A 15,578-nucleotide genomic window follows, 5' to 3' on the forward strand; every position below is an offset into this window, starting at 1 on the left:
ATGACGTTGCCCACCTCTGTGAGGCCAACAACGGCGAGACCTTTCATCGTCATCACAGTGAATTAAATTCGCCTACCTGAGGTAGAGTGTGGTTGACAAAACGTGTAAGAGAAAATGTGGCCGATGAACGGATATCAACATGGAACGCCGTTGACTCCATAGCGCCTTAAGCTACATAAACGAGTAAACACAAGAGAAAACGAGTAGTAAAAATAAACTGAAGAAATAACATTAAACTGAATATACGTTAGAGGTTCAACGATAACACCCAGTGAGCTTGAACTAGCAGTGCAGGAAGTAGGATTGACGCTGCACAGCGTCGCAGTCAGGCACTGGCGTCATCGAATGGTTCTGTAGCATTCGCTACAGTTCCGCAGTATAAAGTCTGCGTCGTGAAGCGTACATTAGAAGTAGTTTTGGCATGTGCTACAACGTGTCCGTTTTTGCATGTTCTTGCCTGTTTAGGTTTTTTTTGGGTCTAAATATCTGTCTATTTTCATGGTTTTGGCACGTAAATTTCCGAGTTCTACTTATAAGAGGAAATAATGTTGTTCTTGAATGCCTAAAACGGTGAGCAAACAGAAATGAGTTGAAAACCAATCATCCAAAGAACCAAACCAGTCATCTTCCAGACCGAAGGTAGAATAACTATAGGAGCGAGAATGTGTAGAGCATGTTGGATGGAGTTTCGGAAAAAAATAGTCCCGGAAAAGTTCGTCCCGGAAAAATTGGTCCCTGGTTGCGCGCGGTTCCGTGCGCCCAAAAATACAGGAGCGTCGTTGTGGACATCTGATAAACGGAATCATAGCCAATAAAGTGCTATCATTCGCACTCCTCATTTGTTCGAAATTGGAAGACATGCTTTTTTAAATTAGCATTAATCTTAATGAACAATAAATGCTGGACGCCATTTAATGAGGAACATAAAAGCGGTTCCATTTGCTGCACCGCTTGTATTGTACAAATTGCGTCTGTTCTTTCTGTTCCTCTCTTTATTTTGCGGAGTACAGACAACGCGACAAGATCATGAAGCAGTTCTGCAATGTCTGCTACCTTCTCCTAAAAGTGAAAAAAAAAAAAATAAAAATAAATAAATAAAAAGGAAGAGTCGTCTTTCTGCAGAACGAAAATTCAAATCTCAGTTCTTTCTTATTCTCACTGATCAGGCCATATCTTCTGTTTTGTCAACCAACTCGTGGAGTGGTAAAAGTTGTTTGGATTTCTGTAAAACGCTAACAACTTGGGGCAGCGTCAATGGGAACTTGAACTGGAGAATCGCAGCAAACATTTTGAAGTAAAAATGGTTGACATCGATGGCAGCGAACTTATAATGGAATATTCTTTTGTGTCATTGAGAAAAAGAGAGGATGCCAAACAAAGAGACGCCAAACAATTTTTAACGTACACGATGCATTTGCGTCAGCACTCTATTTTCTGACCACACCAGCTACTGTCGCTGATGCTGAAAGAAGTCTCAGCACAATGAAAGTGACCGATCAAGAATATCCTGTGCTCAATTAACCATAAGAGATGTCAGGCTTTCTGAGTTCGTAGTCAACCGAAAACATGGTTATCATATCTCTGGACTATGATGCATTGATTAACCAACTTGCGAAGAACAAGGCTCGAAAGAAGGATGAAATATGAAAGTCACTGAAAAGGTTAGCCAGCTGTAGGGATCGAACCCACATCTTCTGGATTACCTTCCTGGTTTCTCTCTTGTTCGAAAGAAGGGTTTTACGCAAATGTTCACTGCAGGCCTATGTATGCATAATATAAACCCTATATAAATATCGTATTCCAGCTTCTGCACTGTAAGTGAACCCGGACATATGTTCGGAGGGGACCACGCTTTTTGTTGCTACAGCCCTGGGAGCCGAGTGCCTTTCGAGCTAGAATCAAGTCTTTTGTCCTAGGCTGCCTCCATGTCTATGAAAATAAAGCTCAAATTGAAATCCATAAACGAGAAGGCGCTATTCGTTCTGGCTACATACAAGCAGGACCAAGCTGTTACATAAACTTCAAACTGACACATTAAGCGGTCTTGGTAATCGCCATTCATTCCACCTTTCTCACCCTATGACCTTGTTCCAAATGCGGGAGAGGAAGACCCGGCCTTTGTGGTCTCCCGCCTTTCGGTGCATATGAGCATTCGGATGTTCTGGACGTTTGGTGCTTATGAGCAGGTTCTCCCCTCCTGCTCATTTCCACCAAACGCTCAAAACCACCAACTTTTTTTCGGTGCATATGAGCGTTCGGAGGTTTTGAGCGTTTGGAGGTTATGAGCATTTGGTGCATATGAGGCACAACCGTTCGGCAGACGCACTTGACGGAACGGCGGTATTCAGCCTGAGGAACGCCCCGTGCACTCTTGGATAACCCTGCTTTAGCGACGTCAAATTAAAGTTATCTGGCACATAGAGGTACTGAGTAAGCTCACGACAAGCTGGATCAGCTGTAGAAGTTGACTCCTCAAAAGAAAAGAAATCATCTGCATGGAGCTCGCTCGTGGATTCCTCGGCGCGCTCTCTTGAGGCGACCGAACACCTTAACACTTCGTTTATGGTGAAGCTGGTTACTTCCTTTCGTCGGTTTTCATCCGTGAGCCATGAGAGCTTGAACCTCAGAATTAAGACAGCAGCGATTTGAAGGCTCTGGTCTGACATGAATCGGTCGAACCTAAAGTGAATACCATGTATCGTTACCGGTTTGGCAGTCCAATACGATACGGATTACGGAGCATGTAGTAAAATCAGCTTTAGACGCTAGAGTCTAGCGTCTGCTTTATTTTATTTTCTCCCTCAAAAGTAGTGGTAGCGGAGGCAGTTCCGCTACTCAAAATTGTAGCGGAAATTACTTTCCCGCTACAAATAACAAATGTAGTGGGATTACACCTCCGCTACTGAAAAAAGTAGCGATTACAGAAGCGGCGCTATAAGTAGCGCCGCTACGCACAACGCTGGCTCTCGGTTAGATTACTGTGATCCCCACAAGCGGAGATTTTTTTTTTTTGAGAAACCCAAATACCTCAAAATTTCACCGGCGTATGCTTTTCGGACTTTTTTTCCGAAATATCCGAAGATCCGGAACCCGTAAAAAACAATAAAATTGAATAGAGTTCGTGGAAGAACACCTGTGTTATTGAAACTCTTAGATTGTTTTCCCCTACTCGAAAACGGTCGGTCTGAATGTACCCGGCCTGTGATACTAATCCCTGTGCAAACTCTGTGAATGACGTTTTGTCAAGTGACGTTTTGATACTTTTGGTTATTCGTGCTCGATTTCGGGACGTCCGATTACTCGCCGCAAGGGAAATAGCTCCCAGAAAACCTCCTCTGGGACAACAACGTATTCACGCTGACATTTTGAAAGCGCTCTACGTGGAGCATATGCAATCGGCGGCGCAAGGAAAGCATTCGTGCAGTTAGCATTTGCTTCAGAGTATTACTTTCTGTTGTGCTTTTTTTCTATTTATTTATGTGTGTTGCTGTTATCTCCGTACACCTTATGTAACGCCCTCGCGCCTTTGCTGGTCTTATTAAATGAAATTAAATGAAATTGTGAAACTGCATATTTCAGTGACACGGAAGGGATGGTCAGCAATATGCAGGGTTTGTTTTTTATTCGCTGCACAATTTTTATGAACATAACATTTATGCTGTTTTGCCCATACCAAGCAGACTTATCTGCTGACTGCAGCGCCCCCGCAAGCCGTGACATCACGAGCGCAAATAGGTCTATTGGAGGAAATGGGGCTCTATTTTATATCTTCACAAGATTACCGCCAGCAGGGGGTGACGAAATAGGCCACTCATTGCCATCAAAATAAAGTTGTTGCATTTCTGACATTCGTGATTTTTCTATACTTTTTTATTCATTACGTTCCACGTCCACGATCAGTGCGTACAGTCGTAGTGCACAAATGGGTACCCAAGTAAAAGAAAAAAAAGACATACTGCAATAAAAACAAACGCGCGCACACACACACACACACACACACACACGCAAAAAAAAAAAAAAGAAACGCTGGTCTATCACTTGTCTCTTTGGCACAACCTTGGCGCAGTGTCGACCAGCGTTCGCTATAGACCTCTACCTGTTTGTAAACAAATGACGTCATAACGTTCGACAGCGCCACGAGTTTGCTAGAGTTGAACTACGTTCAAAGCTAGTGGCGAACAAGGTCGCGTCCGAAAGCCACGGTCCTGAGGGGATTACGATCAGGGAGGGATAACGGACGTATTTTCGTTACCGTTTCCATTTTCGTTACTGCTATATTTTCGTTTCCGTTATCCGTTTCTGATACCAGCTTTTAATTTCGTTTCCGTTACGTTTCCGTTACTGTTTCCGGTAATGGAACGGCTGTTACAGAGCTGCGGGAGGACAGCCCGTTCGACTCTGGCAGCACCCTGTTTTGCCCAAGGTTGCTTCGGTGTCACGCGTACACACTACACGAGTAATTTTACGTCGTTGGGATGCGCACATCGTGCACGATTTTTAAAGAAATATAGGAGCATGTCTTCAGTCACTCTGAGTCCAGCAACCCAAGATGGGCGTAACCTCCATCCAATGCCGCATTCTTAGGCGGACGCTCTCGGTAGTACACAATACTGCCATAGCCACGATGAAATGAAGAAACTAAAAAAATAAAAATAAAAAATCATATGCTCTCATCCTTGTGCTATGGTAGAGTAGAGTGCGTGTCTGGAGTAGGCAAGCGAGTGATGCGCCTTCGACACTGCGCTTTGTTTGCATGCTCTCGTGTAGTATTTAGAGTATTACAGGGAATGGAGCCATTCAAATACAAAAATGAAATGAACAGTAACTGAAATGCCATCGCGCAACAGTAATAGCCATTACCGGAATTCAATACCGGTGATAATTTTTGTTTCCGTTTCTGTTTCCGGTAATGGAGGACAGTGGTATGCGTTTCTGTTTCCGTTATCGTTACCATCTCCAATTTCGGTAATATACCGTTTCTGTTTCCGTTACCATTACCGTTACCCTTCCCTGATTACGATGGTCTCTGAAAGGAACGCGACCTTCGGTCCTACTTTTCTTTCAGCGAACAATTGCCCATTCTTGGAACCCAGCTCTCCCCTTACGATCTGTTTTGGTTTCGGTCTGTCTACCAACGTCATGATGACGTTTCTCGGGTAGAGGTTTATTGAGGAGTGTCTTGCATAACGGCGTAAGAGGTGTTGCGAACCTGCTCTATGGCGACAGTGTAACTCTTGATGGAGTCGGAAGCACATCAGCTTTCAGAAACCAAATGGAATCTCAGAGGAGCACGTTTCGTGCCATGTGACTGCTGTGATTTTGTACCACAGCCCTGATGTTTCCGTTAATTCACAATATTTCTCTAGCAATTGGCTGCCATGCAATTCGATTTTGATTGGGAATGGGACGCTGGAAAGAATTATTATCTGCTTATTCTAACCAACATCGTTGGCCTAGGTGTAGAGAATGACTATGAAAATGAACTGTTACGCGTTTTGCGTGAGCGTAGAATCCCCTATATTCGCGGCACATGCGTGTCTTCACGTACTCCGCGTCGGGAGAGTTGTCCAACATGCTATACGCGCTAGAACGAAATACAAGAGTAGATGAAAATGTGATTGTTTTCCCTCCCTCCCCTTTGGATCAGTCACGAGCACACCCGTGGGTCTTCCTTTGCTTACGGCCGGGTAACCGTGAGGGAATAGCGCAAGGACGAGATGGATTGCGTTATTGATTTCCGGGATGTGAAACCCTACGTGCAATCCAGCCACAAACATCGGCGGTAGAGGTAACAGACAAACACTTGAGATGTGATTAGTGGAGAACGCCTTTCGAAAGGCCGGGAGCTTTGTGCATCAGGTCCTTCTGAGAGCGCTCTTACAACATGCCGGGCATTTTGAGACTTTGTACGCCTTTTGAAGTTTACGAGAAAACCGGTCTGGGTTATGTTCACCTTTTGTTGCGATTAGCGCAGCTCTTCTAAATTCGTCCTATCAGGGATGCATGTCGTTTGTTGGAACCCGTTTGCAGGCGTTGTGCATATTTGAAGTGCGTATCCTCTAAATTTTATGTGCCCTAATGAGCAATTATTCTTTTTCCTTTCAGGTAAATACGTGGGTAGTCGTCCCATCAAGCTCCGCAAGAGCTGTTGGCGGGACCGCAATATCGAAGTGGTGCGCAAGAAGACCAAAGAGAAGGAGCGCCTAGGCCTTCTCTGAATGCACTCACACACTCATAGGTTACATCTTGGAGCAACAACATGACGCTGCCGGTGAGGTCACATTGCTGCTCCTAGTCATACCCAGTGCTCCCGTAAACGATTACTCGTGGAGTCTCTTGTCTTAGTTTCACTGTTTATTCTTCTTTTGGTGCGTGTCCCGTAAGAAATCGCGAACGTTTTATTGATTTCGGACATCAGTTTATCTTGTGAATGCAGAAGTAACGCGGTATTTTTTCACAGTTAGTTCTTTTAGATTAGTAACTAGTTTCTGAAAAGTAACTACATACAGTTACAAGTTACTGGTAACTAGTTACTAACAAAGACTGGCAGTTAGTAACAAACCAGCCTCAAATATGTTACGCTGTAACACAGTGCCATGTGATAACTGTCCGCCAATCCGTGGCGGGCTGCCACTGTTTTCATAGGAAAACGCACAAGATCGCCACCGTTAAGTTTCTAAATGTGCTCAATATTAATTAATACGAAAAGTGTGAAGAAGTGAGAGGTGATGACTAGTGTGTGTCATAATCACACAGCCAAGTTCTACATGGTAGTTTACAGGGTGTTCAAAATTAAGCTCTCACGAGCGCTATGCAAACACAGCGATGACAGGAAACCGGATGATAACTTTACGCTACTTGTGTAAGAAACAGGTGCTGCTAATTATGTAACACCTGTTTCTTACTCAAGGAACAGAAAAATAGCACCAGTTTTTTTTTTCCGCCTATTTATAAAGTGCTAGTGAAAGCTTAATTTTGAACACCCTGTATTTCACTTTACAGTCCCTTTAAAATAGTTTCCCGAACATATAAGAGCCTTATCACGCCTAATAGGACTGATTTTTCGCCTAATACTTTCGCACGCAACTCGCTCATGTCCACCGTAGCTCCACCACGACGATACAGACTTCTATTGATTACTTCGCTATTAGACAAAACTTAAACTTCGCTATCTTACACACCCACGAAACTACTCGGAATAATGTGCACATGTAGTACTATTTAGCATAGCCACGGTTCCTTGATAGCTTCCTGGTCACGCAGCTCCGCCGAAAAATAGGCCTAGGGACGACAGGCGCTGCGATGCTTATACGGGCACGACTCTGTATACAGGATAAAACCTCCCTTTCGCCAGGCTTGAGAATAGCGCGTTCCGTACCGTTTTTGCGCTTTTTCTCGGCATGCAACAAAAATATGTTTTGTTGTGGTGTCCCACTGCCATGCTGCAGCAACTCTGATGTTAATAATCGTTTTTGTTCGGCTTCGTTTTATGCTCAAAACTGCTGTCGATCCAGTGGAGTGTCATCGATGTATTGTCGCGAGCGGCGTCTGTTCGCAACATTCAACCTAAGATTCCGCCGTTTATTTGCATTATGGCAGATGTAAGATGTTAGCTATTCTATTTAGCGCATAAGGGGCTCTTCTATGGTTAAACGGCAACCATTACGGCACGAATGACGGCGCCCGTGCATGAGTGTGTGTGTGTGGGTATCACACGTATATGGGCATAGAATATGTGATCCCACTGGGATTCTACTTCTCGGCTACTGAGGCAGAACAAATAATGAGGCAACCCGACGACAGACAGGGATGGACACAGGCAACGAGCTGGCAAGAACAATGTACACTCACTGAATTTATTGCGTCACTCAACATACCCTTGGCCAATGAAGCTCAAAATGCCTTTGCTTGCAGTTTTCCTTGAAATTCCATATGCCTGACCAGTGACTGCCTAATAAACCATGCCCCCTTACCTAGGGAGTGACTTTTCCGGGTTAAATGCTTGTCTGAGATTCACGGTGAAAACGGGCGCTATTTTTAAATATGTAATTCGGTGAGAAATCGGGAGATAATTGTGCCTTCGGGTGTCTTTGTTTCTCCTCTTGTCTCTTAAGTCATTTCCTTTGTGTGTGTGTGTGGCCTACCAGCGCTAGTCCCCGGAGGCCAGTACTGACACACATGGGTGTATTGCTGGGAACGTAAGTGACTCATTCTTACACGTGTTACACGTGGCGACCTTTGTTTGTCTTCAGTGGAATTTGCGCGTCACTTAAGGATTTCATAGTGACTGGAAATCGGGTTTAACCTGAATGCTTCGTGGTTTGAGCGTGCTTCGGTACGAGGGGCAGCCGTCGAATATGCGCAGCACTGCATCATCTGGAAGCTTTCGTCTGTCACGTTTCTGCAGCACTTTCTCACCGTTGATGATGAATTCATCGTGCTACACGACATCGATTCAGTCGAAGTGCTTCTCGCAAACACGTGTGTGAGGAGAGTCGAAGGTGAAGCTGCCACCTTTAATGCGAGGAATGACGCGTTTCCACTTCTCACGCTTGTCAGGATCCATAGGAAGCGTAAACATCGTCACTTTCTCTCCTCTCAAGTTCCCCGAGCAACACTTCGTAACACAGCATGTTTGTGGCATGCTGTTAGCATACAATTATCTCGCGCTGAGAGCAGAAAGACATGCACTGCAATGCCAGATTGGGGAGTTTCTCTCCCGCACACAGATGGCAGCGCCGCCACGCGGGCGCTCCGGTCCCTGGGCGAAACTCTCCCATAGAGTTATGGAGAAGCTGCGTGACCAGTAAGGTATCAAGGGACCGTAGTATATCCTAGAATAACACTCGTATGTGAGCAATTAGCAGTAATTAGCAATTAGTAGTATACGGCCTGGGCGAAACTCGTCCATAGCCGCCAGGCGGCGCCGTCGTCGTGAATTTTGCCGCCTGGGCAGACTTCTTTCGCGATTTTTTTCCGTGCGCGGTCTCTAAAGTGGGAGTCGCGTGGGTAGCTTACATGCAAGTATAGACATGCAAAGAAGAGCCATACACAAAAAGTACAAGGTGAAATATATTTATTTAAGCCAATAATGCTGGGTATTATAATGCCAATCAAGTGAAGGAGAAAAACACAGCCGAAAAACCTTCACGACCTGAAACATAAACACACAAGACAGTACACATTCATACAATAAAGAATGCTCATAATCAATATTCTTACTCATTACAAATTTCACAGCTTCCATATGGATATGATTCGGTAGCGTTAAAAAGGTATCTCGCGACATCACCGGTTGACCCAGGCGAGCCACCACATAGAAAGAATCATATCCAATGCATACACAATTTTATTATTGGCAATCATCATATCTTACACAAAAGTGTTCGATGAATCGGGATTAAAATACAATGTTTCTTTATCAAAGGACACCACATTTAGTTAAACAAGATATTCTTTCTCAATATGATTACAATCAAACTTACAACTTTTATTATAACAAGTCTGGGATTCCTATACGTGACCACCATCATTGCTACACTGACAATTTTCCACAGCCAATATTATCATATAGTTGGGACACAACTATTAAAAGTACCTGTCGTACCCTATAACCCGTCCCTTTGTCATGTCCCACGGCGATCCACAGGCCCCGGCTCAGCCCCTACCACCATCTCTGGCAGGCGTCGCCGTCAAACTTCCGCCTTACTTCGACCGTAACCCGGCAGTCTGGTTTCTTCAAGCGGAGGCCCAGTTCGACCTCGCCAGCGTGACCACACAGCAAACCAAATTCTACCATGTCATATCCGCTCTTACACCCGCTGCTGCAGAAGAGGTGTATGACGTTCTTGCGACCTCTTCACCCACACCTCCTTATGATCAGCTCAAGAAAGCGCTTCTCCAGCGAATCACGGTGTCCGATCGATCCTGCATCCAGCAGCTTCTATCTGCTGAGGAGCTGGGGGATCGTCGTCCAACACAGCTCTTAAGGCGCATGCGTCAGCTGTTGGGTTCCCAGCCGACAGTCACCGACGACACCTTCTTTCGTGAACTATTCTTGCAGCGCTTGCTGCAGAATGTACAGATGGTTTTAGCCACTGCTTCTGACATCTCCCTGGACAAGCTTGCTACCCTGGCTGACGCTGTGGTTGAGGTCGCCAACCCCGCGGTTTCTGCAGTTATCCCCGCCACCTCTGCACAGCCGTCGCCATCTCCATCACCACCGACGCAGCCGCCGCCTTCCTCTGAAGTGGCGGACCTTTGCCGCGAGGTCAAGAATTTAGCCGCACTTGTTGCCGCCTCCTATGTCTCGCCGCAAGCTCGCCCTTTCTCTCGCCGCCGTACAAGCCGCAGCCCTCGTCGTTTCCGGCACCGTTCACCGACTCCGCGCGATTCCAGCCCAGCTCATACAGTCTGCTGGTACCACCGGAAATTCGTGGCCGATGCACGGCATTGTTTCCTCCCATGTTCGTCGCAGCCGGGAAACTCCGGCGTGGACCATTGATGGCGACCGGTGGCCCACATCCTTCGTCCAGTCGCCTTTTTTACGTACGGGACATCACCTCGGCACAGCGTTTCCTGGTCGACACAGGTGCCGAGGTGAGGGTTATTCCCACTGCCAAAGGAAACCGAAGGAGCCCTATGATGTGCCATCTCGCAGAGGTTAACGGGTCACAAAATACCTGTTTTTTGCCCAACGTTCTCCGACGCTCAGCCTTGGTCTGCGCCGCAAATTTGGCTGGGTGTTCCTGGTGGCCAGTGTCTCCCAACCAATCTTGGGCGCCGACTTTCTGAACCACCATCACCTATTAGTGGATATGCGTAACCGCCGCCTCATCGATTCCAGTACCAATCTTACTGTGTCCGGAATATCGTCTTCCCTCTCTTCTCCGGGAATATCATTCTTCCATGACGAGACTAATCCCTTCCATGCAATCTTGAAGGAGTACCCGGAGCTAACTCGAGCTTACTGGACCAGCCCGGTAAAGCACTCAGTCGTCCACCGCATTGGCACCAAGGGGCCGCCAGTTTTTGTTCGCCCACGTCGTCTCGTGGATAGCTCGTGACGAGTTCAGTCACATGCTGGACATGGGTATTATACGGCCTTCGTCTAGCAGTTGGGCTTCCGCACTTCATATGGTGCCTAAGAGGACAGGCGACTGGCGCCTCTGCGGCGATTATCGTACCCTGAATCGTGCCACAATCCCAGACTGTTACCCCATTTCTCATGTGCACGATTTCACGGCTTTTCCGCACAGAACCACCATCTACTCGAAGCTTGACTTGGTGCGAGCCTACCACCAGATTCCGATTGCCGAAGAGGACATTCCGAAGACAGCCATTACTACACCTTTTGGCTTATTCGAGATTCTTCGTATGGCCTTCGGCCTCCGTAACGCCGCCCAGTCGTTTCAACGCTTTATTGACGCCGTAACACGCGGCCTCTCATTTACATTCACGTATATCGACGACATTCTTGTTGCGAGTTCCTCCTACGAAGAGCACCTCGACCATCTCCGGCAGCTCTTCTCCCGCCTTTCCGACCACGGCATTATTGTCAACGCCCTCAACAGCGAATTTGGGGTCAGCTCTCTGGAGTTTCTGGGGCATAAGATCTCTCCAGAGGGCATAACTCCCGTCCCGAGCAAAGTCCAAGCCATCTCCAACTACCCGCATCCAACCTCTGTCAGCGCACTTCAACGGTTTTTAGGACTGGCGAACTTCTATCGCCGATTCATCCCTCATTGTGCCGAGCTTCTCCGCCCTCTTGAAGCACTCCTTACCTCTCCTGCCAAGTTCAAGTCCTCCCGTCCCCTCGTCTGGCCCCATGACGCCGAGACAGCCTTCGGTCGCGTCAAGGAAACTCTTGCGTCCGCAGCGCTCCTATTCCATCCGCGCCCCGATGCGGCTACCTCTCTCATGGTGGATGCCTCCGATGCGGCGGTGAGTGCACTTCTACAGCAAGAGCCGGCGAATAGCTCAAGCCCATTGCCAGTCCATCGGTTTCTTCTCTCACAAATTACGTCCTCCCGAAACCCCATACAGCACCTTTGGCAGGGAGCTGTTGGCGATTTACCTAAGTGTGAGGCATTTCCGCCATTTGTTGGAGGGCCGGCAATGGACCTTTTCCATATTCGCGTCGCCCCTGGCAGCGGAATGTCTTTTCCCCCAATAATGGTGACGCTTTACGAACTGGCACGTACGTTGCGTGGGAAAGTAGAAAGAGAAGATTGGAAGAAGAATGCGGAAAGAGTGAAAGCGCATTGTACCCATTACCAGACCTCAAACGTCTGCATAACCTTGAAACCGATTATCTCCCCACAATCAACATGACAGTCGCAAGAAGGTGGGTGCATGGCGATGTTTTCTGCTCAAAGATGGCGGACTCAAGGGCTAGGCATGCGCATACGCGTTGTGGGAAACGGTCCATTCGTCGTTTTCTGGAGGGCCGGCAATTCGTCATTTATACAGACCACAAACCACTTGTCTACGCTTTCCAATCTGCCGGGCAACGTTACTCCACTAGAGAACAACGCCATCTTGCCTTCGTCTCCGAGTTTTCGACTGACGTCCGTCACGTCCCTGGCCGTCAGAACCCTGTGGCGGATGCTGTGAGCCGTGCCGCGAATGCTGCTCTCTTGTCATCAACCGTCCCTCTGTCCCTCGAAACCATAGCCGACCTTCAGTCCTGCGATGACGAGCTGCTGTCCCTGCGCGACTCGAGCCCCACCAGCTTGACGCTGCCAGATACCACGGTCCCCGGCATCCCGTGCGCCGTTTCCTGCGACGTCTTGTTCGGCCAACCTCGCCTCTTTCTGCCAGTCGCCGCTAGGCGTCCCATTTTTGACCAGCTCCACGGCATGGCGCATCCCGGCATACGAGCGTCGCAGAAGTTGCTGTCGTCCCGCTACGTATGGCTACGAATGCGTTCTGACATTAAGCGCTGGGTACGATCATGTATCTCCTGCCAGAAGTCGAAAATTCTGCGTGTCACCTGCACTCCATCATCGCGATTTCAGCTGCCGGACTCTCGCTTCAGCCACATTCACCTAGATTTGGTCGGACCTCTCCCTTCCATGCAAGGCTTCCGGTATCTCTTCACGGTCGTCGACCGGTTTACCCGTTGGCCGGAGGCCACTCCAATCTCTGACATTACCGCTTCAACCGTGGCCTCTGCCTTCCTCAATTCATGGGTGGCCCGTTTCGAGGTCCCGGCGACTATGACAACTGACCAGGGACGTCAATTTGAGTCCCGCCTATTCGCCCACCTCACTCGCCTCTTTGGCTCGCATCGGACCCGAACTATCGCCTACCACCCGCAGGCCACTGGTATGGTTGAGCGGCTCCATCGTGACCTCAAGGTCGGCGTTCAAAGCCGTTTCTCTCACGCCTTGCGTAGAAGCACTCCCTATCGTCCTCCTTTCTCTGTGAGCTACTGTCAGGCAGGCTCCAACAGCTCCCCACAGAGCCCATAGTTTGAGATAATTCACACAACACTGGGCACACGACCAATGAGAGTGCAACGTTGTAGAAATTATGCAATGCCAGTCGGCCAATCAGGAGCCTTAACTTTGGCTGACGTTTCGACCGGTTCTGGCTACCATCGACTTTTACCGGATTTCACACCTACCGCCGTTACCCGATATTCAAAATAGCTGAAGCTTCTTTTGGCTAGAAGAAATATTTATTTGACACAAAGCACTGATTCAAAGATCTGATACATGGGTGCACTATGAATACAAAGTCCACTGCGTTGCTGACGCACTCTAACTAAGTTCGCACTTGAAGCAAAACGAACACAGCTCTCGAAATTCGACGGGGCCCGCGCTTGTTCTTCACTCTCCAACCGCTCCAACTCACGAAGCATTCCAGTTCCGGAGTTGATAGACTGTTCGTGGGATAATAGTCGTGTCCAGGAACAGCACAGCACACGTTGAATCACATCGACGCATGAATAAACCAGCGAACACTTCTACAAACTGTTCTGCCGATTGATATCACCGAAACACGGAACACAAGAGGACGCCTTGCCGGCCAATTTTATGATGAGCATCTTCTTTCGTTGTTTGCGGAGCGGAAAAGGCGCTTGTATGGCACGTAATCGTAATCCTGTCTTTGTTGTCAGGCCTCAAAATCCGACGACGCCCGAACGCGTTCTTCACGCTCCAACCGCACCAGCCCACGAAGCATTCCAGTTCCGTAGTTGATAGACTGTACGTGGGATAATAGGCGTGTCCAGGAATAGCACAACACGCGTAGAATCACAAACTGTTCTGCCGATTGACATCACCGAAACACGGAACACAAGAGGACGGACGCCGTGCCGACCGATGCGAGCTATTTCGAAACTATGCTGAAACGGCCGCCTGGACGCTGCACACACATGCGCGCTACAAAATGCGATTTCAAAACGTTGTCGACCAATCGGACTGCGCACACAGTCTGGGCCAATGAGCTTGCAACGTTGTAGATTGGCGCAGTGGTACATACTCTACAGCCGCATCCTCGGTTACCTGATGAGGACTGCTGTCAGGCACGACATCGAATGTGCCCCGGCAGAACGCTCCGCCTTCACGGTGATCTCTACTGCCGCGACACCCGATTTCGCATCCTACGCCAATCGCCTGCGTGCCACCACACAAGACCTCCGTCCGACACCACCCCGACCTTCGTCTGCCCGACATGCCTACCGACACCCAGACCTCGACACCACCTCCCATGTTTTGGTCCGCCACGATGGCTCTCGTACGTGCCTGCAGCACCCTTACGACGGCCCATACCGAGTCGTCAGCCGCTCCTCCAAACACTTCACCGTGGACGTCGCCGGCCGCCACCAGGTGGTCTCCGCGGACCGCGTCAAGCTCGCCTTCTTAGAAGCTCTTGCACTATTTCTGCCGCCCAACCTCTTCACCACTCCCGCCCAGGCGCACGCGTCCACTGGGCCTCTCCTCTCCGCACCCTTCACTTCTACAACCACTACGCTGGGGGGGGGGGGGGGGGGGCGACCCTGTAGCGGCACCGCTACCGTCATCAGCTCATCGTCACCTGATCAGATCATCTCGTGCCGCGACCGTTCCGCTGACCAAAAATAAATCAGTCCAGACGTAGTCTCTGGCTGGAACGGACCTATCTTGCTGTCTCGTCACCTTGCTGTCTTGCTGTCTCGTCTTGCTGTCTCGTGCGTCGTCAAGTATCGTTCAGCTGACTAAAGTACAATTCGGTGTATATGTCTTCCATTGTGCTTATACATTTAATACATAATGCTCATCCTTACTGTATTGGTTAAAAATTTATCATGATAATTGGGGTTCGATCCCAACGGGAAAAACAATGTCGGCACAAAGTCGGCCCAATGTACAGTGTCAGACTAAAAGTTGTCGGCCCGACCTATGTAAAAGTGGCCGGGCCAAGGTTGGGGATTGACATTGGCCTAATGCGGCCTGACTTAATCTGCTGGAGGTTGGGCCAACGTATATGGCCGACCTAAACGACATAGGGCCAAAGTAGTGCCAGCATAAAACCGAGATTAGTTGCAGCTTGGGGTTTCCCTGGCTTCACCCTAGCCAGCAATCTATTTT

At 48.3% G+C, this 15,578-nt stretch overlaps 2 protein-coding genes across 3 annotated transcripts in view; both read left to right on the forward strand.

Moving 5' to 3' along the window:
- LOC135385510 (RNA-binding protein 42-like) overlaps window positions 1-15,578 on the forward strand; it is a 162,427-nt gene that overhangs the window by 130,950 nt on the left and 15,899 nt on the right. For both annotated transcript variants that reach the window (XM_064614859.1, XM_064614858.1), the window contains exon 7: window positions 6,106-6,271. In XM_064614859.1, the coding sequence (XP_064470929.1) occupies window positions 6,106-6,218 (113 nt within the window). In that variant the 3' untranslated portion in view covers window positions 6,219-6,271. The remainder of the gene's footprint in view (window positions 1-6,105; window positions 6,272-15,578) is intronic.
- On the forward strand, window positions 9,629-10,504 carry LOC135384726 (uncharacterized). The gene has a single exon (XM_064613913.1). It carries the CDS (start codon window positions 9,629-9,631, stop codon window positions 10,502-10,504), a length of 876 nt encoding a protein of 291 aa, XP_064469983.1.

This window comes from Ornithodoros turicata, chromosome 2 (assembly GCF_037126465.1).
Source record: "Ornithodoros turicata isolate Travis chromosome 2, ASM3712646v1, whole genome shotgun sequence".
Taxonomy (NCBI): domain Eukaryota; kingdom Metazoa; phylum Arthropoda; class Arachnida; order Ixodida; family Argasidae; genus Ornithodoros; species Ornithodoros turicata.

Excerpts from the sequence above, each read along its gene's own strand:
- LOC135384726 (XM_064613913.1), top strand. The coding sequence starts at position 9,629 with ATGTCCCACGGCGATCCACAGGCCCCGGCTCAGCCCCTACCACCATCT.